The sequence below is a fragment of the Sminthopsis crassicaudata genome, chromosome 2 (assembly GCF_048593235.1).
Source record: "Sminthopsis crassicaudata isolate SCR6 chromosome 2, ASM4859323v1, whole genome shotgun sequence".
Classification (NCBI taxonomy): domain Eukaryota; kingdom Metazoa; phylum Chordata; class Mammalia; order Dasyuromorphia; family Dasyuridae; genus Sminthopsis; species Sminthopsis crassicaudata.
Genome location: NC_133618.1, coordinates 527,765,000 through 527,791,576, shown reverse-complemented (window position 1 = coordinate 527,791,576; position 26,577 = coordinate 527,765,000). Strand labels below are relative to the sequence as shown.

General features: G+C 31.9%; 1 protein-coding gene across 16 annotated transcripts in view; it reads left to right on the top strand.

Moving 5' to 3' along the window:
- Positions 1-25,544, top strand: part of NEDD4 (NEDD4 E3 ubiquitin protein ligase) — a 135,606-nt gene extending 110,062 nt beyond the window's left edge. For 14 of the 16 annotated variants that reach the window (XM_074294590.1, XM_074294580.1, XM_074294594.1 and 11 more), the window contains 12 exons: positions 848-913; positions 7,579-7,808; positions 8,338-8,459; positions 8,545-8,615; positions 10,242-10,337; positions 10,643-10,716; positions 12,354-12,414; positions 13,621-13,680; positions 13,771-13,878; positions 19,579-19,675; positions 23,209-23,281; positions 24,049-25,544. In XM_074294590.1, coding sequence (XP_074150691.1) covers positions 848-913; positions 7,579-7,808; positions 8,338-8,459; positions 8,545-8,615; positions 10,242-10,337; positions 10,643-10,716; positions 12,354-12,414; positions 13,621-13,680; positions 13,771-13,878; positions 19,579-19,675; positions 23,209-23,281; positions 24,049-24,151 — 1,161 coding nt within the window. In that variant the 3' untranslated portion in view covers positions 24,152-25,544. The remainder of the gene's footprint in view (positions 1-847; positions 914-7,578; positions 7,809-8,337; positions 8,460-8,544; positions 8,616-10,241; positions 10,338-10,642; positions 10,717-12,353; positions 12,415-13,620; positions 13,681-13,770; positions 13,879-19,578; positions 19,676-23,208; positions 23,282-24,048) is intronic. The other 2 variants (XM_074294591.1, XM_074294578.1) reach the window with 1 other exon arrangement.
- Positions 25,545-26,577: the final 1,033 nt, after the last annotated feature.

The window sequence follows — 26,577 nt, the reverse complement described above, 5'->3', positions numbered from 1 at the left end:
GCCTCTCCTACCTTCAGTCTCAGTTACCAGATAAAACCTTTTAAACCAAAATACTTAATTATTCCCAACCTTCCCTAATAACCAGGGGAAGGTATGAAGCAAACAGACGCTAAGAAAGAACAGCTAATCTCAGGTTTTGCTTTAGTCTGAGTGGAAATACTCCACAACAGGGAGTTCAGCAGAGGCCAAGATGGGGGAGGTAGGCAACTTTCTAATTAATCCTGAGTCATGATTTGATTATTTTGGTTAAAATATTGTGAATTCTTATATTAAACATACCCATGTTGAAATGTAAATACGAAAATATATGATGATTGTTAAATTGTCCTCTGTTTTGTTTTATCAATACCTATTTTATTCATTGCATAATCAAATTTATTACAAGACACAATTAGTTATAAATAGTTACTTTTTTATTTTAGTTTCTATAATTTTAATTGTGCACATTCGGTTGAATTTTAAGTTATTACTTTGAAAGTGCTGTTTTGATGTTTATTTCTTTCAAATAATGCTTAAGAAAGTATTTTTTAAAAATGTTTTTCTGTTACTAGAAAAATAGTTTTGAAAGTTTGTTTGAAAGTGGAACTTTTAATTTCTAAGACTTCTGTTCATGGAAGAAAGTCTTGAGAACTAGCAATCTAAGAAGGTTACATGATTAAATTTATATCCTAATAAGAATTAATGCAAGCTATCATATCTTAAGCAGAGAAATATTAATTTTCTTAATTTCTACATGTAATGCATAGAATTTATGTACAGAAAATATAGAATAAAAATAAAATTATAAGTTGTTTTAAAAGAGAACATTATAAAACTTATTTTAATTTTCTAAATTTTTCAACTAAAGGCTGTACCCTATTCCAGAGATTATAAACGAAAGTATGAGTTCTTCAGAAAGAAGATGAAGAAGCAGGTAATATATATAATAAATACTTGTATTTGTTAGAATGATCATTATAGGAACTAACTACTGGAAATTCATAAGAAAAAATAAAATTTTAGTTGTTACATTTTAAAGAACTTTTTTAAGAAGAAAGAAGAAAAGGAAACAATAAGAGAAAAATGTTACAGGGAGGTTAGTTTTATTTCTTTAAATTTTCCTGTTTGTTAACTTAAGCTTTCAGGTTTTTTTTCTTCCTGAATTACTGGTGCTAATGACTTCTTAGGAAGAACTTGGTAATCCAGAAAACTCAAGGATTTAGGATTTGGCTGCCATGCTTTCTCATTTCTCCATCCCAGGGAGATTACATAAAGTTATCCTGATCCATGAATTCAACAAATAATTATTAAATGCTTGCTGTGTGCAAGATATTCCAAAATTATAAACAAAGTTTTTCTATTAATAAAAAATAGTTTTGAATAAAGCCACATAAATCATTGGCATTTCCATATGTTACCAATAAAGCCAAGCAACAAAACATTAAAAGAGAAATTCCATTTAAAACAACTGTAGACAATAAAAATATGGGGGAGTCTACCTACTAAGACAAAGAACTATATGATCACAATTACAAAATAGTTTTCACACAAATAAAGTCAGATCTAAACAATTAGAAAAAATATCAATCTTTTCAGTGGAATTTAAAGGAAGTCAGGAAGCTAGGTGGTAGAGATGGTGAGGGAGGGTATTCCAGATATGGGGGAACAGCTAGAGACGATACTCAGAACTAACGATATAGCATATCTTATCTGTGAAATGACAAGGCAGCCAATGTCCCTGAATCAAAGAGTACATGACAGGATGTGGAGTAAAAAGGAGAAGGGCATTTGACCACCATAGCATAGGGGAATGACTAATGGATAAGGGTTTCTATCCTCTAAGATACTGAGATGATTAAGCACAGTTTCAGGCCTCTGTTTCTGATTCCAATCTAGGAGCTTCATCCTAAAGTAAAGGGTTGAGGCTCATTTAGGAAATATTTTTAACATTACAGAAATATGCAGTTCCTAGTCTTTGAGTCCTCCCTAATACTTTTCATGCACTGAGGCTAGGAATTTATGATAACTTAAAGCCTTCCCTCTGACCAGGCCCTATTTTACTCTCTGTGGTTGTGGGTATTATATAGGTAGAAGAAAGCCAGTTGAGTTTCTGCTTTGGTCAGGAGACAGGGGAGAAAGAAAGGCTTTTGAGAATTTTAGGTCTGAGCAGTGTTCTCAACTTCAAGACTAGGGATTCAAAAGTCAAACTACACAACCTATTAACATTATTGAGGTAGCCTTCAAGGTTCTGAGACTGAAGTAGCAGTCTCCTCATCCTCTCTGAACCTCCTGAGAGATCAAAAAGCCCCTAGGTAGACAACTTGGAAGCCCAGAGAAAGCAGCACCAATCTGTAGGCCATTGTAGTACTCAGTCATATCTGCCACATCCTAAGTCTCTGAAACACCCCAAAGATGAAGCATTCTGAATCTCAGAGATTCAAGGGGGCTTAATCCTATAGGTGAAGTTCAGTTCCCCAACCCAGATGGCCCAGGGCAAGACCAAGCAGAATTGAACTCCCCTTCCAGTCCAGAAACACAGAAAAGTGTGGAGTCTGGCCCTGGCCTTAAGCCTCAATTCAGAAACTAACATTTAAGAGTTGAATACATTAAAGAAAATACTAACCAAAATAAAAACATTATAGATCTAGAGACCTCCATAAAGGTTCAGATTATTCCAAAAGAAGTCTAATCAATAACTTAAAGGGAAAAAATGGATGTTCCATGAATACTACATGAATAGCTAGAGATGAAGCAAAAGATAAAAGTAAAATGAAAGCGCTAAAGAATTACAAGGAAAAAAACCCCTTAAACAGAAAAGTGGTAATAGAATTTCCTCAAGTAGTAATGGAGTCCTTGAAAACTAGAATAGATCAAATAGAATCAGTGATTCCATGAAATAGGCAAGATATATTAGAAGAAAGTCAAAACATTGGAGAAAAAAAAGGAGAAAATGTTAGGTATTATCTATCTAAAACAACTAATCTTGGAAACATGATGGAAAGAAAATTTAAGACTCATAGATTAAATTCCCTGAAAATCATGTTTTTGTTTTTGTTTTTGTTAAGACTAGATACTATATTTCAAGAAGTCAAACAAAAACTGTTCTCTTCTATTAGAATGGGAGGACAAAGTGAAGAGAGAATTCACCTAATATTTTCTGAAAGAAACCCCAAAGAGAAAAATCCCACGAATGTCAAAGCCAAAATACAAAGTTCCCATATCAAAGAAAAATTATTACAGGGAGCCATATAAAAGCAATTGAAATGCCACAGAACTATAAGCTAGACCATATAAAACTAGAGATGGGCTAAAAACAAGAAGATATCTTGGAAAACAATATTCCAGGAGGTAAAAGAGATAGACTTACAATTAAATTACTATACAAAACTGACCTATGATATGGACTGTGAAACTTTTCTGATGAAATCTGAGCTAAGAACATTAACATGCAAATACAAGAGTCAAGAGAAATTTAGGTAAATTTATCTTAACAATTGGAAGGAGTTTTATGATAAATAAAGTAGTGCTAACTTTTAGTAGGGGAAACAAGTAGCAAGTGTCTCTTAAAAAACCTTATATGCTCTCTAAGATAAGGAAGAGGTATAAAATGAAAATTCCTGTTTTTATCTACAGTTCTCTTTTGTGTTCTATGTATATAAAAAATTGTGTGTGTGTATGTGTGTGTGTGTGTGTGTGTATACGTATATGGATGTTTAAATTCTGAACTTAAAAAGTGAAAGGGAATAAGTCTGAAACGTTAAGATACTTCTGAGGAGAACAAACTCAGACAAGGCTTCACAGAAGAGAGAAAAAGGATGTTACTGATTTCCTAGGAGACTAGCTTAGAAAAGGAGAATTACAAAAACAAAACAAAACAAAACAAAACAAAACAAAAACACAAGCAAACAAATAAAACCTATTCCTTTTTCACATTACTCATTCTTTGTGGACATTTTTGCTATTTTCTACTCTTAATTTAAGTAGATTAATTTTTTGAATTACAATATCAGAATTTAAGATTCTGATTAATTTAAGATTAAGAACTTAAGAGGTTTTAGCTGACTTGATAGATCTTTTCCAGTTTTTATGTATTGTTAAACTGTAATTTGGGAATTTTTAAGAAACAAATTGTATCTGTCATATGAATAAGATTTGATTAGCGGAATCGTGTAAATAAACTGATAAGAATAATAGTCATGATAAAAAAAAAAAGAGAGAGATTGGCCATGGTTAGATTCAGATAGCTTTTTTTAAATTAATTTTATAATTATAACATTTTTTGACAGTACATATGCATAGGTAATTTTTTTTTTTTTTAACAACCTTATCCCTTGTACTTCCTTCTGTTCCGAATTTTTCCCCTCCTTCCCTCCACCCCCTCCCCTAGATGGCAGGCATTCCCATACATATTAAATTGAGATAGCTTAAAGGTGACTGTGTTTATTTTATTTATTTCAGCCTTAATGTCGTTTTATTTTATTTTCCCTCTCATCTCCTCTATCACACTTCCTTTCTGGGGGAGGAGGGCGGGGAAGGAAAGGTGAAAAACAAAATTCTCATAATAAACATACCTATTTAAAACAAATTTCCACATTTGATATATTCAAAAGTATGTCTCATTCTGTATCTTGAATCCATCAGTTCACTCTCTATTTCCACCATTTACATAATGAGGAAATGAACTCAAATATTTTATGTGAATAGCATTTCAAAACTGTAAAAGCTTAAAATCTATTGCATGCATCCACACTGTGCCACCTAGTGTCCAGTGTGCTTAAATAGTTTTTATTATCCTTTCCATTTCTATTAAATTGCATGTGACAGGGGAAATTTGCTATCATGTCTTTCTTATGTATATAGTAGGTTTGGCTTTACCAGAAGCCTAATCATGATTTTGATTGCAACTTTTTTTTTTTTTTTTTTTTTTACAATTTTGGTATCTCAGAAAGTTGCAGAGGGCATATTTATATTTAAAATATTGTTAGGCAAAGTGTGGATTTATTTTGCTCCACTATACATGTTTATAATCAGGGTTTTAGTTTTCCCACTGTCTTATTGTGGGAAAAAGGGAGGAGAAAGTTGAGAGGAAGACAAGGCATATCTTTGAAAAAAAAAGTGGAAATAAAAAAATTGCAAGGAAGCCTTCAAATATATTTATATAAAATTTTAATTTAAATCTTTATAAATCTGTAGATAATCTTAATTTCTCAAAATTTTGTGATATGCAAAGAGAGAATTAGAAATTCAGGAAAGAATTGTCAGACTAATATAGAATGATAAGCGTTCACACTTATATAGCACTTTACATTTTACAACTTACTCTCTTTATACCACTCAGTAAGATAAGTAGTGGAGATTATCCCCAAATACAAATAGAGAAACTGAAACTGTAAAAGTGAGGTTAAGTGGTTTGTCTAAAACATAGCTTAGTATAAGTAGGAGCCAGGGGTCAACATCTCAGTTCCTGTTCTTTCTGCCACATCAAAGTTCATATTTCAGAAAAGCATAGTAAGGTGAGCTAGAAGTAAAAGGAATCTTGTCAGTAAAGGCAGGTGAGAAGAAACCCAAACCTGATAGTGTCAACAGGCTTTGGCAGAGAAGTGCCAAACAAGTATTCTCAACAGATAAATATAACTGACAACAGGTTTTAAAGTTCATAAAGAAATTTATATTATTGCATTTGACACTGCCGCTCTGTGAGATAAGTATCGCATTTATTATTTTTCCTCATTCCCAGATAAGTAAGTTGAAATTTAGAGAGTTTGTGTCCATGGCTATATAGCTGGATGAGATGGGATATAGACTAAGGGTTTCCAGATTCTGAGTCTGGTATCTTGTCTGTTACACTGTGCTTTCAGAAGGAGAAAAGTGGGATGAGGAGGAATTACAAGTATTTGAAGATAGGGTTTTTCAGACTTCAGATTCCCTTGCCTCATTTTATAATAATGATATGATACCACTATTCTTTTCATCCAACATTAAAACTTTAATAAAGTTTGACTTATTTCTCTCTCTAAACTCACAGGATCGTTTTCTTTTAAATCATTTTTTCCTTCAAATTTTTCTCTTTATTTTCTTTCAGATTTTCTCTTTATTCTCCCTTCCTATTACCAGCATCCAGATAATGGCTTTTATTATCTTATATACTAAATATTACAACACTGCTCTTATTGACTCCAATGTTTACTCATCTTCAAACTATCCTGAATACTAGTTTGAGACTCTTCCTAAAATAACAATTTTATCATGCTTATGCACTCATAGGAAAGGAGTATATTTGTAAAAAATGATTAATTTAAAAATAAAAGACATCAATAAAACATTTAAAAAGCAAAACCATGATAAAATTACAGACTAACAAGCAACAGTAAATATTCATGGTTTTGCTTTCTGTTCCCCAACTGTATTGTAAGTTCCTTGAGAAATAAAAGCTTGTATTATTCAAAATACCTTTTACAATCTTGAGTATATAGTAAATAATTAAGACAAGTTGCAGCATGTCCATAGAAGATCAACCAGGAGGTAAAGAGATAAAACATGTGATTTAAATATTGGTTGATGAATTTGTAATTTTTGCCCTGAGGGAGGATAAGACTTAAAGGCTGGGAAAGAAAATTACTGTTTTCTTTAAATCACATGGTGGAGCAGTATTATACTTACTCTTCTTGGTATCTGATGGAACAATAAACAATAGGCAGGCATATTTTTGTTTAGTGCAAGGAAGAATATAATAACAGTTAAAAATGAGCTTCTTGGCAAGGTAGTAATCCTTATCTCTGGAGATGTTTAAGAAAGTACAAGTTAATTCTTTGTAATATTTTTTACCAGTTGAATTAGATCCCAACTTCTTAAATTACTGGGGTCTCCCATATGGGGTCTCATGATTAAATGTGGAGATCATAAGATTATGATTTATTATCAGCAATGTTTGATTTAGATGCCTATTTTACATAGCTATATACCTACAGTCAACCAAAAATTCTTGGGTGAAAATGGGTCTTCAGTGGAAAATTTCTTAAATGAAACAAGGTTGTGGGTAGGAAAAAAGTTTACTTGTTACAAATTAAACATTTGCTAATAATAAATCATGAAGAAAATTGTTTTAAACAGTTCTTTGTGATGTGAGCAAGAACTGTAATTACCCATACTGCTCCCACAGTTATACACAAATGTAGCCCTTAGACTATCTTATTTGCATATCTGAAAAGTATACTTTACTTCCATCTCACCATGTAGCTGTTCAGTCGACATGCATGAGTTTGTCTGGAAAAGGACTCAGTCTAATTTCTCCTTCAACTCCTCCTTAATTTCCTAGACCTTGCTCCTACTTCTCTTGCCTTTCTTCTCTCCCCATTTCAAGTGAAGGGCCATCTTCACTTGAAAGATGTTGCTTAATCATATTTGTTTTAGCCCATGAGCTGTTTCACATCAGGTATTGCCGATACTGTCTTCCTATCTGACTGGCTTAACATTAACATTGTGGCTTATGCACTGGGTAAAAGAAGAATCCTAAATTGTAATGAAATTCCACGGGTTGCAATATTATTTTCATATATATTTTAGTTTAAGTTAAAATTACTCTCTTTTCTGGATTTTCAGAATGACATTCCAAATCGATTTGAAATGAAACTTCGCCGCAATACAGTTCTTGAAGATTCTTACAGAAGAATCATAACTGTGAAGAGAGCAGACTACCTTAAAGCTAGGCTATGGATTGAATTTGATGGTGAAAAAGGATTAGATTATGGAGGAGTGGCCAGAGAATGGTTCTTCCTATTATCAAAAGAAATGTTTAACCCTTATTATGGGCTGTTTGAATATTCTGCTACGTAAGTGCTGTTAAAATAAATGAACAAAATAAAAATCACTATTCTAGTACCTTGGAGATTTTCAGATTAATAATGTTCTTATAATGGAATAATACATAATATATATAACTTTACATAGTCACCCTTTACCACTGTTGTTAAAGGAACAATGATTTGAATCTCTAAGGTTGGTTACAATGGAAACTTGATTTTACTGGAAATTGAAAATTTATTAATTACATCTACTATTAAAAACATTTAGCCATCATTTGTTAAGTTGTCTCATTCTGCATGAAAATCTTATATCCTTTTTGATCCAAGAAAAGAATGTGTTATGATAGGTCATGAAAGAAAAAAATATGCAATAGAAACAATTTTAGAATTGGTCTACTCTTTAAGGGAAAAAAAAAGACTTTTTAAACCCAACTATGGTTCTGATAGAAATAAAAATTGCTATTAAAAAACTTTCAGCATTATTTGTCATTGTATCATTAACTTTTAAAGGAGGGTTTAAAATATTTTCTTTTTTTTAATACTATTTTCTTTATAGGGATAACTATACCTTACAGATAAATCCAAATTCTGGATTGTGTAATGAAGATCATCTCTCCTACTTCAAGTTTATAGGCCGTGTAGCTGGAATGGCAGTTTATCATGGCAAACTTTTAGATGGTTAGTATAATTGATAACTCCTAAGTATTAAAAAAATTGTCATTCTTTCCATTTTATTAATAATTTTAAATCTCTTATTTGAAAGGTTTTTTTATTCGTCCATTTTACAAAATGATGTTGCATAAACCAATAACACTCCATGATATGGAATCTGTGGTAAGTATTTTAATTAATTTTGTCATTTGCAATTTAGGAACAGTGAAGTTTCAAAATAATTATAAATTTGAAATAGAAAAGTTTTTAGGGAGTGGGAGTTATTGGGATTTAAGTTCCAAATACATTTGTTAACATATTTCTTATTATGATTGGAATGCATCTTTAAAATCAAAAATTAGCTTGTGGTCCTTAAATTCAGTTTAACAAACTTTTGTCAAGAACTTACTAGGTACAAGGCATGTTGCAAGGCACTGAGACTATGAAGGTGAAAAACAATATTGTTCCTAGCCCTCAAAGAGGTTCTTTTTGAAAAGAGGAATATTATATACATACAAACAAATACTACTTAAAGTAAGATGTTATCAAGCCATAGGAAGTCAAACAATTCTGTAAGAAAATTTGAGGAAAAATTTCATCTGTGGAGGGAGCAGGGTAGGGATGGGACAGATCAAGAAAGCTTCAAATGGTACTTGACCTAGGCTTTAAAAAAGAGAAGTATTTCGATGAAGAATGGGCATTCCATGTGTGGAAGATAACTTACCTAGATGTACTGGGTTGAAAGAGTAAAATACAAAGTAAAAAATGGCTAATAGTCAAGTTTGAGTAAAAAGTAGAGTTATAAGGGAGCAGTATAAAGTAAACATAAAAATTTGGAATTTGTGCAACTAAAATGAAATGAGAGTAGTTGTATGTATTTTTGCCTAAAATGGGGATTAAAAATCACCATAGATATTATAGATAGTAAAAAACTACTACTAGTAGAAGCTAAGTTGAGTTTCTGTTTTGTTCAAAGAACAATAGGTTAACCACTAAATGTTTTTGAGCAAGAGAATATCATAAATCAAATATATATACAGTTTTTTAGGTGAAGGAATGTTTGATTGTAGAGTTGAAAGATTAGATGCACAAATGGAAAAAACCCAACAATAGAAAAATAAAATTATTGTTCTTAATATACTTGAAACTGATGAATTAATCCTCCATTTATGAAAAAAGTATGTGTATATATATATATGTAATATATATATATATATATATGTATAAATACATCCCAAGACTTTTATAGTCAATGAAGTGCATTTTTTGTTAATTTTGTCACATATAAGGAAAAAATTCACCAAAAGTAAAGGATCATACAGTGATTTTTGATACCAGAATGATTAGTTGGGTTATTTGGCATCGAAGAGGACAGAAATCCCTTTAGTAGCAACCTGAATTTTTGTAATAGCTACTATACATAAGATAACTTTTTAGAGCTAATAATTTATCCAAAGCTGTTTATCTCAATTGTCTCATTTGGATTCCTAATGTTGTGTTGCCACTTCTGAAAGCCCTTAATACCACTGCTACCATGGATTTAGCACTGGAAAACTTCTTTAATAACATGTTTTAAGTTTTCATAATTTTCAACTTGTATTCAAGCTACTCTAACACTTTGAAGATCATTGATCATTTATGTTCAAAAACCAGAAAGATACTGAGTCTTCATCTTCTACTCCAACTTATAAGTATGTGTATAGATATAAATATATACATTTATCTGTGGATTCTAGCATTTTTAAACAATATTGTTTCACGTCTTTCTTAAAGCTATAACTTTTAAATATTCAATCATTTGTCTTTAAGGACAGTGAATATTATAATTCACTAAGATGGATTCTTGAGAATGATCCAGCAGAACTTGACCTGAGGTTTACAGTTGATGAAGAACTCTTTGGGCAGGTTTGTAAATATTAATTAAATGAAACAATATGAATTATAAAATAAATATACAAAGGGTAAAAGATACACATTATACATTCCTGTGTTCCATGGAATCTCCTTCCCCTGTACTTCATATCCTATTCTTAGGTGAAAAAAGAGCTTTCTAGGACAAAATATTTTGTGACCTAAGTTCTTTAACCTAACATCTTAAGTTTTGACTTTAAAAATTAATTTAAAGCACTTTGATTTAGCTTAAATGCATATTTTGCCATTTGTTTTTTCACAAAATCAAATATATTTAGTTATACTATGTTTATTTTTAGACCCATCAACATGAATTAAAAATTGGTGGATCTGAAATAGTTGTCACCAATAAAAACAAAAAAGAATATATTCAGTAAGTATTTTTGCTATTTCACATTAACAAATTGAACCACTCTACTACCATAATGTAAGCCATGTCTTCTTATTTAATCCTTTGTTCACATGAGATATATCTGGTAGATAACCTTGTAATAATTCTTCATGTACTTCAGTTATTCCTAACCTTCCTTTTCTAGACTTATCAACCAATTCTTTTAATATTTTCCCATAGTTTCTGAATTATTTTAGTTTTTCTACTTTGGACTCTCTTAAATTTTTCCACAAAATGTAGAAAGAGAAATTTGACATAGTATTCTATCCTGAGCAATGCCTAGTGTAGGACATAATAGTACCATTCTGACATATTATAGTTAGTTTAAAGAACCACACTTTACAAGGAACATTGACAAATTAGAGCGTTCCAAAGGAAGGTCTATAAACAGAATCACTTGAGGATTTATTGAGAAAATTGTTAATAAAAAGAAAATAATAAAGAGGTGAGGGAATCAAGAAAGGGGGATGATAATGTAATGAGAGCTTTCCTAAAATACATGAAAGACTGTCACATAAAAGAACAATTCACTTTATACTATGTAAACCAAAGAGTTAAGGGCAACTAGGTGGCCTGGAGTCAGGAAGACTTCTCTTTGGGAGTTCAGATAGGACCTTTACTAGCTTGGTAAATCTGGGAAATTCACTTAATGCTATTTGTTTTAGTTTCCTCATCTGTAAAGTGATCTGGAGAAGGAAATGGAATATTCCTCCACTATCTTTGCCAAGAAAACTCCAAATGGGATCATAAAGAGTTAGATCCAACTGAATAATCAATGAACAACAAAAATACAGATTTAGAAGTAGGAAAATGTGTAGGAATTCTAAAAAGGCAAATTTTGGTTTAGTCAAAGAAGGAATTTTATAATTATTTTGACTCTGCATTATTTTTCACATAATTTCAGCTGAATTTTCCTAGTTTGTCATTCTCCAAACCTGACATTGTTACTTCTTTTTTTTTAAGAGCTATTGCACAGCAGTCCTTTAAGGATCAGCTCAGGGATTACCTCCTTCCTATGAAAAGTTCTCCCTGATTCCTTTAGTTAATATTTTTTTTCTGCATCCTCAAATCTTCCTTTTATATTTGCAAAAATGTTATATTCCCCCATTTGAATATACGCTTCTTGATGATAGAGATCTTATAGATTCTCTCTCTGTATAGTAGGTACTTAAATGCCTATCCAATTTAATTAAATTATTAGAGCTATTCAGAAAGACATTTTTATGAAGCAGTGAGCTACTAGATGTGCTAGGATGAGCTGGTCAAACAATTACTCAAATAGAGGTTTCATTATCTATCATAAATGCTATGGAGAGGATCCTTACCTTAGGCAGAGAGTTGTACTAGATGACTTTTAAGGTTACTTTGAACTCTTAAAATATTCCATGATTCTAATAAAAGGATTATTTCCTGATTTTTTTTTCATGCAATGATTTTCTTACTATATATTCCCAGTATAATGTAGTTTTTTAACCATAAAACTTTATTATTTATTTGTAATAAGTTTGTAGCCTACTGAGATAATTAGGCATTTCCTTCTTGCTATATTTGCTTTCCATTCTTTACTGCATTAATTAACTTTTCATTGTAAAATACTGACATTTTACATTTTCATTTAGTCTTGTCATACAATGGCGATTTGTAAACCGAATCCAGAAGCAAATGTCTGCTTTTAAAGAGGTATTCATTTTACTTTCATCTGCTCTTCTAAAATTCCAAAATGCATCTTAAGTTTAATAATATTGGTCCTACTAATTCCCACAAGAATCAAGTAAATGTCTTAATTTTTAATGTCTTTTTTAAATGATAAAGTAACATTTTAGTTTAGGGGGAAATGTGCCATTATCTGGCAGAGAACAATGAGCTAGTAGTTAATGTCTGTATGTTTAACTATTTGTTACATTCTTGTTACTTCCTAAATGTGGAGTGGCATCTTAACTTGAATTTTCTTTTTACAGCATTTATTGATTTTTGTTGATATCTTTTGTTTTTATATCATCTAGATTTCTATCCCTCACTCCCTCCCAGAGAGCTTTCACTTAAAACAGAATTTTTACAAAAAAGAAAAAAAAATCACATTAAACTCAATCAACATTTTAAAAATTTGACATTATATATAGATTTCCCATCTCTGAAAAGGAGTAGGGGAAGGTATCGCCTCATATATTTTCATACTTCTCTCTGTTCTTCATATTTTATATTTCTTACAATAAAGTGATTTGTTTTAACAATTCTTCAAATGATGAGCATACACTGTTATATGGTATATGGTAGTACTCTGCTACCATAAAAAGTGCACCTATAAATATTTTAACATATCTAGAATTTTTATTTTTGTTTGTGGAATATATATCCAGCAATGGCTTATTGTTAAGAGGGTATGAATAGTTTATTAATTTTATTTGCTTAATTCCAAATTGCTTTCCAAACTAATTATACCGATTCACAGTTCCACCAATATTGCATTAATGGCCTCTCTGCAAGCCTTTCAAAATTGACTAATTCCCATCTTTTGTATTCCTTTGCCAATTTTCCTTGGTGCAGCTTCAGAGTTAATTTTGCTTTGCAGTTCCTCTTATTTTTAATGATTTGGAATATTCTTTCATGTAATTATCATTAGTTTATAATTCTTTTGAGATCTGCTTTTTCATATCCTTTTAATATTTCATATTAAAAGTAGTTCAGGAACTACTTTTAGTCTTATTTATTTTTCTTATTTATACATGGCTTAGATTAATCAAACTCATCAGAACTATTTTACCTAAAACTTTTTTTTCTAGTTGATTATTTCCCTTAGCTATAATAGTTATGTTTATGAAAAGGTTTTTTAATTGCCTCTATCCTTTATTTGTCTAACATAAATTTTAAAACTCTTCTATTTGTAAGGGCTTTTTTGAACTTATACCACAAGATCTCATCAAGATTTTTGATGAAAATGAACTAGAGGTAAAATATGTTCTCTCTTCATTTTTAGCAGAAATTCTATACATATTATTTTAATCTTGATTTACTGTTTAACATTTCTTATTTATATAGTTACTTATGTGTGGACTGGGAGATGTAGATGTGAATGACTGGAGGGAACACACAAAATACAAAAATGGCTACAGTGTAAATCATCAAGTTATCCAATGGTTCTGGAAGGCAAGTAAAAACTCTGATTTTTATAAAATAATCTGGAATGTATCTACTATATTGTTAATAAGTTAGAATCCATTCCATACATGAAAAGACATACTAACTTAAGCAATATAATTTATCTTTTTATTTTGGTATACAAAAAGGAATATTCTAGTCCTCAACATTCATGTTCTTAATTCTTTTCTCCTAACTTGATTCTACTTACTCTCTGTGGCCTAGAACTAAAATGAATGTTATCAGTGAGAAAATCCTTTCAAAAAATTAATATTTTTTCATGTAAATTTACAAATAAAGACAAAAGAAAATTTGAAGTAAAGTGAAAGGACAATATTTAGATACTCAATTATTTGCTTAAACTAGTAAAAAAAAAAAAGCAATAATAATCAGTCACATTTATATTATAGTCGTTAAAAATTCTTTCATTTGCATCGTGTTATATAACCCTCACATTAGTCCTGCTGGATAAATATTATTAACTCCATTTTACTGTAATGCTAGAGAAACTGAGGCAGGATAGAGATTATAAAGTATTTAATCATTTATTTAAAGGGAGAGATTTACTGGGACCAAATGGATCCATTATTTGGTCCCAGGACTGAATGAGACTATTGTCTCCAAGAATCCAGTCAACAATGTGAGTTCTCAATGACATATATATATGTGGTTCAGATACAGGAGGTAGACACAGGCGGGGGTGGAGTCAGGGTGTTGAGAGTGAAAATGGAACTCTGACAGGGTGGGGTAAGCCTCCAGAGATGGGGTTGACATAATGGGGGGAGGAACCCTAGACATGGGAGAGGCAACTTGATAAAGTGGTTTCTGACATTCCAGTAGTTTGGGATGGGGAGAGGCATTTTGATATTCTAAAACACAAGATCTTTTATCCTTATCAAATATTCTAATAAAGAGGGAGGGGAGGTTTTGAAGGACTGAGCTTTGAGAAGCAAAGAAACTGAGTCAGGACTGGGTCAGGATAATGAGGGAAACTGAGTCAGGACAATAAAAGAGAACTGTAGTATAACATTCCACACACTCTCTCTCTTTTCTGAATATTCAAATCTTCAAATTACCTTCCTCTAGAAGGTCTTAGCACCATAATTTTTGACCAATCCTATGTAAAGCAAATAAACCAAACTAAAATTAGAAAAATGCAAGGACTTATGGCAAGGACCAGTCTCCCCTGATAACCTCAGAGTTATTAACATCAAACAGTATTCCTCATTTAGGGAGACACACAGGCCTCTTTGTTGCAGAAATAGCAAGTCCTCTGCAATTGGGGAGCGTCTCAGACAGAGAATCCAATTTGAGATGGACAGTTCACTGTGAATTAGGTCTATGGTCATTTGTGCATTTAACTCAGCCTCTGCTGAGTAGCAGTATTCAAGACAGTCTTGCTGCCCTAAGAGGATACCCCAAGTCTGTCAAGGAACTCCAAAGGGGGAAAAAGTGGGGCCTGGAGTAGCATCACTTGTCCCCTCTGATAGAACAGGAGCTGCTACTAAGAAACAGATTTCTGAGCAAATGATGCAGTTAGACCAAGCAGGCAACCCCGAACTATTGGAGGCCAGATATCAATACTAATTAAGGAAATGGAGTAACAGGAGTGGAGAAACAGATCAGAGAGACTGCCAGTCCCAAAACAAGTGTCTAATTTCTGGTTGTTTCTAAAAAATAATCCCCAAAACTGAGTCTATCAGGGCAATTCCAGCAGAATAAGGGATTTCAAAGTTAAAACATAAATAGCAAATTATAGTCCAGTAAATTTTAAGCAAGGAGTAAAAACAAAAAGGACTGTTTAAATAATTTCCAATTCAATCTGAATTAATAAAATAGGGGGCAAGGCAGAAGTGACTAAGGAAAATATATCAGTTTTTTTTTCCAATTTCCTGACTAGTTTCAACCAGTTTCCTTCCTCCCTTTTTTTTTCTTACAGAAAAGGAATTATCAAGTGACCATTCCACATATAAATCCCAAGAGTGAATCAGAATTCCTATACATAAAAGACTAGTACAGTAAGTTTCCTAAAAATCCCTGAAACATACAGCAATAGTTAAACAGTTTTAACAAATTCATCTCGTATTTTAAACACACAATAATAGATGATCCAATCAGGGTTCCTAAATTCCCCATATCAGTCCATCAGGGGTAAAGGATGAAAACTGCTTCAGGCTGGGCACTGGCAGGAGACTCTCAGTTCATGCAGAGGATACATGTGGTATGGTCTGGCGTGTTGGGAATCAAAGCTGATATAGGACTCAGAAGCAAGTCAATACCTGTAATTTGACCAAAATCTAGAACAAAAAAGACAAATCTAACAAGTAAAGGTTAGAACAGACCAATACAAAATGTGAAGAGGCCAGTATGAATGAGACAGCAGCTTCCCAATAATAAAAGAGTGATTTAGGCTTTTGTCCTCTCATTATTTAGAAACCTTTAAAAACCTGAATATACACAGACACAAAATATCCAGTAAGGGATAGATGATCAGACTAGATACTTATTTGCCCAAGTATTTAGGATATAAAGATTACATATAACCAGATTAGAAATAGCAAGGTATGACTTAATGAAATTGCATTAACAGTTTCTTATTGACCATTGCTCTGATCATAGAAATCAGTCATAGGAGGAAAAAATGCAGGGACACAACCATAACATAAGCAGTTAAAACTTAACTTTCAGCAAAACAGGATAAAATTGCTTTAATCGTCCCATTAACTGTCAGAGGGTGAAGCTTTAAAACTCTCAAATAGCATTAATTATAAGCCCAAAGAATTTTACTTCTAATAACACATTGCATTAGTTGAAGTTTCAGATAAATCTTAAACAGATATTTACCATAACCTTATATTTATAACAGTAAGAATTTGTTTCAGTAAGTTCACTTCTTATATATCTAAGTAGATGTTTCCATAAGTGAACATTTTACATACAAATCAGTTTGCTTTTAAAAATACCCAATACATAGACAAATATTCCAAATTGCATATTGTCCATAACAGAAACCTTTTCAAAAGGACAAAATTCATGCAAATATATATATATAGATATAGATATAGATATATAGATATAGATATATATAGATATATAATTTTCAGAAGCCCTTTAAATGATGGGCATAACCTCAGGATACAATTATAGAAAAGAATCTGAAAGGTTCTTTAAAATATTTTTTAGACTTTTAGAAATAGTCCTACCAAATTATACATCAATCAATTAACTTAAAATCAGGCCTATCTCTTGAAATCTTTTGCTAAAGCCAAGCCTCTGCAGAAAGAGGCTGAAACATACTTAGAGTGTGTGGGGGAGAGGGGGGGATTCTCCGTGACCGCCCTTCTCCCCATTCTACTTCCAAAGAGGCAAGGGGGAAGGAAGTCATCTAACCTTCACCCCAGGCTAACTAAGCTATCTGTACTGTAGCTGTCTGGACCAGGGAGCAGTGGGGGTGAGTTTAATCTTCACCTTTGAAGACAAAAGATCCCTACCCTACCCAACCTTTAGTGAGGTGGGGATGGGGATGAGATTTCACGTGGTCACCCTTCCCAATGGACTTTTCCTAAGCCAGAGTTGAAGCCTTTAGAAAAGTCAGACCTGTCTTTACCTAATTAGAGACACGTGACCCCTTTCAGGTAAGTTAACAGAACTTCACTCCAACAACTTCTTAAGATCTTAAATTCAAAGATAACTAAGTCAAGCCTGCATAGGCAACAGTCAAATTATTTCCCACAATTTTAAAACTGCCCAGAAGAATATTCAGAACAAATCTGGCATGCAAAGGCAACAGTCAAATTATTTCCCACAATTTAAAAATCATCCTAAAAATTTCTAATAAAATGTTTCTCCAGTCAGAGTTCAAAGGAATTAGCATAAACTCCTTTTGTTCTCCAGAGGCCTTATCTAAGGTAGCTCAATCCAAGCCACACCTTAATTTAAACTATCTAAGTGCCAGTTTTTAAAAGTTTAAGATCACAACTAAATTTCATACTAAGTACAATTGCAACATTGAAACAGCCAATTCCCAAATTTCTTAATTTACCAGAGCTCTGAACCAACAGGACAGACAAACAAGGCATACACAGATGTTGACTGAGCAGTTACAACATAAAACAAAACATTTAACACAGACCAGGGCTAAAGGATAGCCCTGAGGAAAGTTATTAGGTCCAGAGTCTTCCCTCCCTGAATCCAGATGGAGGTTTTGTGTGTGTGTGTGTGTGGTTTTTTTTTTAGCTAGATGGTGTCTTAAAAAAAGACACCAGATTTATATTCTGGAATTCCCAGAGCTGTGCCAACTGGCACACAGATGTGTTTTAGACACCAGGTAGGGGGATCCCACTCCCAGAATTTATGCCCATTTCATAATTCTGGAAATCCAGATGCTAGCACAGACAGAACAGGTCTTAAGACATCCAGACTTACTCTACCATGGCCGTAATGGAGGATCCACCTTCAGGCTTTAGACATGGTTGTGGCTGGAAACTGCTCTTTCCCAGAGGCTCTGGAAAAAAATCCAGAGGGCTGACCTCTCCAAGCCAAGAACTCTGATCCCCAGCCACCCTGAGGCCCAAGGCAGAAACCTGAAATTCTCTTATCTCTACTCCTGATCATTTTCTAACATCTCGCTGGGGCCTCCAAAATGTAATGCAGGGGAAACTGAGGCAAGATAGAGATTAGAGATATTTAATAATTTATGTGAAAGGGAGAGATTTACTGGGACCAAATGGATCTATGATTTGGCCCCAGGGTTGAATGAGACTCGTCTCCAAAAATCCAGCAAACAATCTTGAGTTCTTAATGACATATATATATATATATATATATATATATATATATATATATATATATATATATATATATATATATATATATATATACACACATGTGGCTCAGACTCAGGGGATAGATGGAGGCAGGGGCAGAGGCAGGGTGCTGAGATAAGGAATGGGACTCTGTCAGGGTGGGGTGAGTCACCAGAGATGTGGATGACATAATGGGGGGAGGCACCCCAGACATGGGGAGAGGCATCTTGATAAGATGATGTCTGACATTCTCCTAGCTTAGGATGGGGAGAGGCATTCTGATATTCTTAAACATAACATCTTTTATCCTTATCAAATATTCTGATAGAGAGGGAGGGGAAGTTTTGCAGGACTGAGCTTTGAGAAGCAGAGAAACTGAGTCAAGACTGGGTCAGGATACTTAGAGAAACTGAGAACTGTGGCATAACCTTACAGATAAAGAAACTAAGACTCAATGTAGTTAAGCAGCCAAGTTGAAACTAGAGCTGAGTCACTATTTTTACTTTAGTGCTCTTCGTCCTGTATCATCCAGTTCCTTTTCATAAGAAACCTAAGTATGTATTGTATTCAGGAAAACTGTTGTTACATGAAAGAAAGTAGAAGAAATCTGTAATAAGGGTTTTTTTTTTCAGCCTTATCACACTACCACCCAATTTCTAGGAATTTCTACTTCCCTTGAACATCTTGGAGGCAAGTATTTTAACTAAGGAAAAAAAAAAAGAAAGAAAGCCAATCAGCCAGTCTTAGCTAACATAATGTACAAATATTAAAAAAAAAATTCATACACATGGAAAAAGTGACTATAGCAACTTAATGACAGTATGCTTCAAAATCCTGTTTTCAAGTGTACATAAAATAAGGTCTTTTGAGTTTTGTTTTTGTTTTTGTTTTAAATCTTGTTCAGGCTATTTTAATGATGGATTCAGAGAAAAGAATAAGATTGCTTCAGTTTGTTACTGGTACATCACGTGTACCCATGAACGGATTTGCTGAACTATATGGTAAGGGTTTTCCATTCAAAAACCATAAACTAAGTGATATCAATAATAGGAAAGGAATTATCTAAAATGTTTGGACTTTTTCCACTGCTTAGATAAATTTGGAAGCTTGCAGTATCAAGTGTATATGTTTATCTTCTAAAATGAAATGGGAATTTTTTCTGCTATAATTTAAATAACATGTGGGGTAAGCCAAAATATATTTGGGCCTATACTTTTAGTATTCAAAATGAGAGTGGAAAAATCCTGAAAATATTGAAATTCCATAAATCATGTACCATCTTTAAAATCTCATTGTAAATTCTGTTGCAAAAACAGTACCCCAAATTTTTAGAGGAAACGCTTAAAAGTAACCCTGAAAGTTTGAAGTAGATATATAAATGGTAAGTTGTCTGACCTTTTACATGTCAGAATCTGTTTTCTCATTGAAGTCCATCAAGGGCAGGAGCTACAGTCTTAGGACTAACTCTAGCTCACCACCTATTTTTTTGTATGGCTGAGAGCTAAAAATGGTTTTATATTTTAACTTTCCTTTAAAAATATAAAAACTATTCCTAATTTTCAGTCCATACAAAAGCAGGAGCATAGTTTGCCAACTCCTGATAGCATAAAATTGGAGATTTATTTCTATTAAAAAGGAAAAAAATCAAAATGACTTTGGTACATTTTATCTGTGAGAGGTTACAGTTTACACACATTACTTGTTGTGTACCCTAGAAAAAGTACAAATATGGCATTTGGTTTACATTAACAGATAAAAAGAAAAAAAAATCTTTCCAAAAACTGTAGCTAGCATTAAACTTGCTCTCAGTAATGGAATAGCAAAAGGATTATAATTTGGTCCAGGACTGGCAGTCATGACCAGATATGGATAAGACAAGCTTTAAGTTTTAAAATTCAAAGAAGTACTGTGTGATAAAATTTCCTTTCCTCTTCTCCCAGAAGCTCAGTGTTATTTAATCTTTATTTTTATTAGTATAAAACTTATAGGAAAATAGCTGCTTTGTAGTAATAACTAAGCATTAACAACTCAGGAAAAAAGAAAGATAAAATAAGGAAATTAATAATTGATAACCATTGCCAAAAAAAATAAGGAAAAAATGGAGCATTATCAAAGCATTTATTTTTTTAAATGCACAGAAAAGAATAAAGTTGTAGGGAGATATTCAGTCAGGACAGTTTTGAAACATAATGAATTTATTTTGTACTTTTTAATATATATATATATATATATATATATATATATATATATATATATATATATGTATATATATATATATGTATGTATGTATGTATATATATACTGCAGATAGTAGAGAATAGCAATTTTCATAACTATCTCTATCTTTTCTTTATGTATAATATTCATGTTTGTTGTTTTGCTAAATTCAGAATACCAAAAAATAGAAATCTATTTTTAAAAGAGAAAGCCAACTTCTGTGTTTAATCAATTCCCCACTCTCTTATCTTGCTTAATTTGTTGTTCTTTTCTTTTTTCAAGGATTTCATGCCCCTTCTTAGACATCATCACTTGCCTGTTAATTTGTTCTTAGCCAATGGATTAACAAAGGCAGAAGGCCTATTTTATACCTGAGATCCTTCCTCCTGACCTACTTTCTTTCCTGTCATTCTGTTGCCTTTCATTGTTCCAGTTTGCAGCTATCTATGTATCCCACGGGCTATATTAAAGAACGCTCCTTTTTTCAAGAAGACAGTTTGATTTTTAGGGCACCCAATTTATGTATGTTCTTATGTAAATGTGGAAGTTCTTAATGGAATAGTCCTTTACTATTTTTATAAATTCAGAGGAAATTAAATCTGCTGAATAAATAAGGTTTCCACCACCCCTAAGAAATATCAAATGAAGCAAAACCAAATGTAAACCACAAAGCACTAAATTTTTTTTTAACAAATTGTTCATTCATTGTTCATTCTTTTGGAAATTGGCTCCTGTATTGACACCATCTTTTTTATTTTAACAAATAAATACAAAACCAAAACTTAGAAGTCTGTTATGATCATTAACAAATAGGCCATTATTCACAAACTAAAATAATAAATAAACATTAGAAGGATGGAGTAGTTTTATTACAAGAATTGTCTGTATTCATTTACATTTTTTTGAAGCCTAATGTGTGGATTAACAGTGAAAAGTTGATTTTCACAATAGCGGCAGTCGTATAATAGTATAAGGAAAATTATCTACACAATAGTAGCAATAGTAGAATAGTAGAAGAAGGGAAAGAAATAGAAAAAATTGTTCTATTTTTATTATCAAATGTGACAAAACCTGTGAATGTTACATATGTTAACATATGTTAAAAATATAGGTATATATCTGTTAAAATAATTATTTTGTATTAAATTTTGTTTGAGAAGATAGTCTCTTTTTTAAAATGCTTAAAGATATAAATATTAAACATAAAATCAGTATATTTTACAAAAAAATTTAAACACATATCAGACTTCAAGAATAGTTATTAGACTTAGTGACAGACTTTTCAAAAATTTCTTGTAAGTTGAAGTTCTCCACTTCAGATGCTGTTTCCTTGAATAAGAGTTGTCAGAGTAATAAAGTGTTGTTAGTATGTACCTGATTTAAAAACAAACAAAAAAAAAACCATACTTGTGTCCTTCCATCTATTATCTTAACTTCTATAACATCTTTTGTTATTACTTCCAGTTTTTCTAAAGTATTGGACTTATTGGGTTCTGGGTATTTTAGAATTATCTTGAAAATATCTACAGAGTTTTCTTTTCCACAGTTCAAGACTACCATTAGTTCCCCACTAAGAGCAGTTCAGGAGATACAAGGCAGTTTTTTGTACTTAAAAAAAAAAGCCTGGACACTCATTCTGTCTTCCTGCTCTGCCATCCCTACCAGAAGTCACCTAGTATTAAAAAAAATTAAATAAAAGTTGCTTAAAATAGCAAATATTTGTTAAATAGCCATGAAAGAGGAAATATTGCATAATCTGATCATTTCCAGGCCTCCAGCAATCTGGAAACCATAAAAGGATATATATTGGTGATCCCCAAAGATCAGAATCATTGAAATAACAAAGGGAATATAATGGTATGGCACTGATAGTATCAAGTTATTGAAACTACCTTTACAAGTAAAAAAAAAGACAGTCCTAGGACCAGATCAGACTAGATTGGTGTGGCTACTGCTCTATGAAGCTCCCTACGTAGTTTCAAAAGAGGCACTTCTGGGACTGTCATAACTCATAAATTTTAAGTGGCAAGAAAGTCAGTGGTTTCCCCACATTTCCCCCCATCCCTGTGCATGGAAAAAGTTGGAAAAAGTTATCTAGTTAGATCATTCACTGCTTTCTCCAGGTTATGATTTTACCACATCAAACTAAAAATCTGTCTCTATGCAAAAAAAAGTGGCATCAGGCATTTTAGTGCCAACTTCCTAAATTCAAACTTACTGAACCAAGCAAAATTAGTTCCTTGTTAAAATAAGTTTCATGTTTTATGAGAGATTCTTGTATAAAATGAGTGAAACCAAAAATTATTTTTCCTTATAGGTTCAAATGGACCTCAGTTTTTTACAGTGGAACAATGGGGTACTCCTGAAAAACTACCGAGAGCACATACCTGGTAAATATTATAGTGCCATTTGATTAATAAATCCCTCAAAAACAAATCTACTTTTAGCAAAAATGATCTGGATTTAGAGAGACTTGACAGACATTTTAATCTCCTCAGTCTTAAGTAACTGATGAGTGTGCCCAATGAAAAGATCTCTTATATGCTGCAGGAAAATTGAGCCAGGGATCAAGCCCTTCTGTAAAGTAGGTCCATACTTCAGACCTCAAGTGACCCAGTCATGTAGACCAGAAGTGTTAAATTGACAACCCAGAGCCACATCCTCAATACCCCTGAGTGTAGCCCAAATGATTAAAGCATAAATGGGAAATATTTAACAAAATAAATAAAAATTCAGTAAAATATAAATATTACATTTAAAAACTAAGTCACCATGCAACCTATAAGTATCCTTATATGTGGATTAGTGACCTCCATTTTATATTTGAGATTGACACCACTGCTCAGGCAGACCATTGCAATATGGCTCTTTTGCCACTGAGTAAAGGCTAATTGGGGCAAAAAAGGAACACCCCATCCTATTATAAAGATATTGGGAGCAGACCTGAGAGATTTAGAATCACTCACCAGAACAAAAAGAAGAAATATCCCATCAAGACATAGCTAGGACAAAATCCATGTTATAGAATGCCCTTGTTTTCTAGTAATGATAGACACTTCTGACCTTAAAGTCTTATCATAGTCCCTATATTTGACAGAAATATAACTCTCCTTCACTTTTAACTTCTGATCTCAATATTTGTTGTCTGTTCTTTCAGCTTTAATCGTTTGGATCTGCCTCCATATGAATCATTTGAAGACTTATGGGATAAGCTTCAAATAGCAATTGAAAATACTCAGGGTTTTGATGGGGTTGATTAGAATATAAATAACAATGTGCTCTATAGTTTAACTGCGGCAGTTCATTTCATTTTGAATTAAAATTCTCTAGGGAACTACTTCAAACTTAGCTAATGATTTCATAAATATTGAATAAATGATGTAAAACCATAAGAAGATATGAATACTTAAACAATTTTATAGTGAAAATTACTTCACTTTTAAAGTAACATCATAAACAGTATTCTTGTATGACTATCTTTATTCATATTGTAAAGATAAAGTTTATCTTTTGAATTGTGATTATGTGATTTAAATCTTCTGTGCCTAAAATAGTGTTTTTCCCTCAACAATTACCTCTGTTACAATACTCTTCAGGCAGTTCTTAGACTACTGAAATTGTAACTGTGAAAACATTTATGTAAGAAGTGTCAGGTGTAAGAAAAGAAAAAGTCGATGCATTCTAAGAACAAAAATATAAAAAATTGTTGAAAAATTTTTTTGCAATATATTCAGTACTGCTTTCAGCTATTTATTATTATGTATATTGCCTATAGCACCTTACTGCTCAACATATTTGGAAAACTTTAGAACGCATTACCTATATTTTATAATTACTTCTTTCTCTTAAAAGCTCTTTCAGACATCTGTTTTTAGCTTTTGGTAACATAGTTTATTAAACAGTATATTTATAAGTTGCATGTAAAGATAAGATTCACAACTGCATTGAATGAAAAATATTAAATTTTTTGTCCTTATGGTTCATCTGAATAGTCAAAAAAGATTATTAAATCTTATAATTGCTAAATTATTAAAAAAAAAACTGAAATCCACTTTTGCAAACATCCAAGGAAAGATTAATAATGCAGTGTTTTTTATTTGTTTCCTGGAAAACTAAGTAAAATTTGTTTCATTAATTCACTATTTCATTATTCACTCTTTATTCTTGCTCAGTGATATAATAAGTATGTGTTTACAGAGTTTCTAATGTTTTCATATTAAGCCAATTTCTATCATTGCATTTTTATATTTCTTGTTTCTTCACTTTAGTACACAAACCAAATGTTTGTTAAAATACTGCATTACCAAAGTCATAATCAAGAATGTGTAGTTTATCTTAGATATTTTGTTTACCAAACTTCTTATAGTTTTTAAAAATCTATCAACATATTCTAATATTTTATTATCAAGAAACAAAAACATTTTCTATAAGTAGTATTTTAAAAGTAAACCTGAAAAGACATTATAAACTAATGCACTTAATTATCCAAAATGTTGTTTCTGTTTTTTACCATCTTTTGTATACAAGGAATTTGGTGCTATGGGGTCACAGTATATTTGCATTCTGTATGAAAGTAAAGTTCTACCTGTATCTGTACTTTGTGTCAAAACTATATTTGAGTGAACACAAGCTTACCAAATATATTCTTCAAAATGTTATGTTGATTATTTTTGAGGGATGCCGTAAACTGAGGTTTATTCCTGTTGTTTAAGGGGACTAGTAGGATGCTTAAATTGTAGTACACCCCTCAGTTCATGAAAGAGATGTTCAAAACTCATAGAGTTGCAAACATACTCTACAAATGACACTAATGATTTTGAAACTATGCTGTCCCCTTAGTCATTACTTAGTAGTCATTCACAGAGCAGTGAAGCATTTCCCCTTGCACTAACCCATATTATCATTTTCTAACCTGCTTCTACCTTTCTTCCTGCTTCCCTTAGTCAAGTTAGGAGTCAAGAATTAGCAATCATTACCAAACCATGCATACTTATATACTTAATACTAGAACACCAAAAGAAAAATATTTTCTTAAATAAACTGTTTACCAAATGAACAGAATGTTTTGAACACATGTAATATGTGATGTATCAATTTAATATACAACAGCAAAGCAGTATTAGTATGGGCTATAGTTCAATTATAAAGACATGAATGTTGTTATTATTTTATTAAGATTATATTCTCCCTGCATTTGATGTAGTTTAAATATACATTTGTTAAAATAATTGATGGTAAAAGCTAATACTGGGGGAAAAGGCTTGTTTATCCAACTGATTTTTATTTTAAAATTTCTACAACTCAGTTTATTAGAGTATGGTGTAATTAGGTTACAGTGGCAGGTTTGCAGTACTTGAAAGGCAATTAACTCCCTGCAGACAACTATGTTCCATGTCACATATTGTATCTTTAATCCTAGGTAACTATGTCAAAGGTACACATGTTATTTGATCAGTAAAGATTATACATTATAGCCCATTACCTTTAAAAGAAAAATTGGAACATATATATATCCTTCCAATGTTGGCTGAGTAGGATCATTTTTACAGATTTTTTTCCAAGAATTTGGAGCATTATTAACACATAATGTTATCACATATTTTCTTATAAATTCCTATATTTTCTTTGTAAAGATTTCCCAAACCTTTAATGCCAAATTATACTATAATGTATTATTTTTATTTTA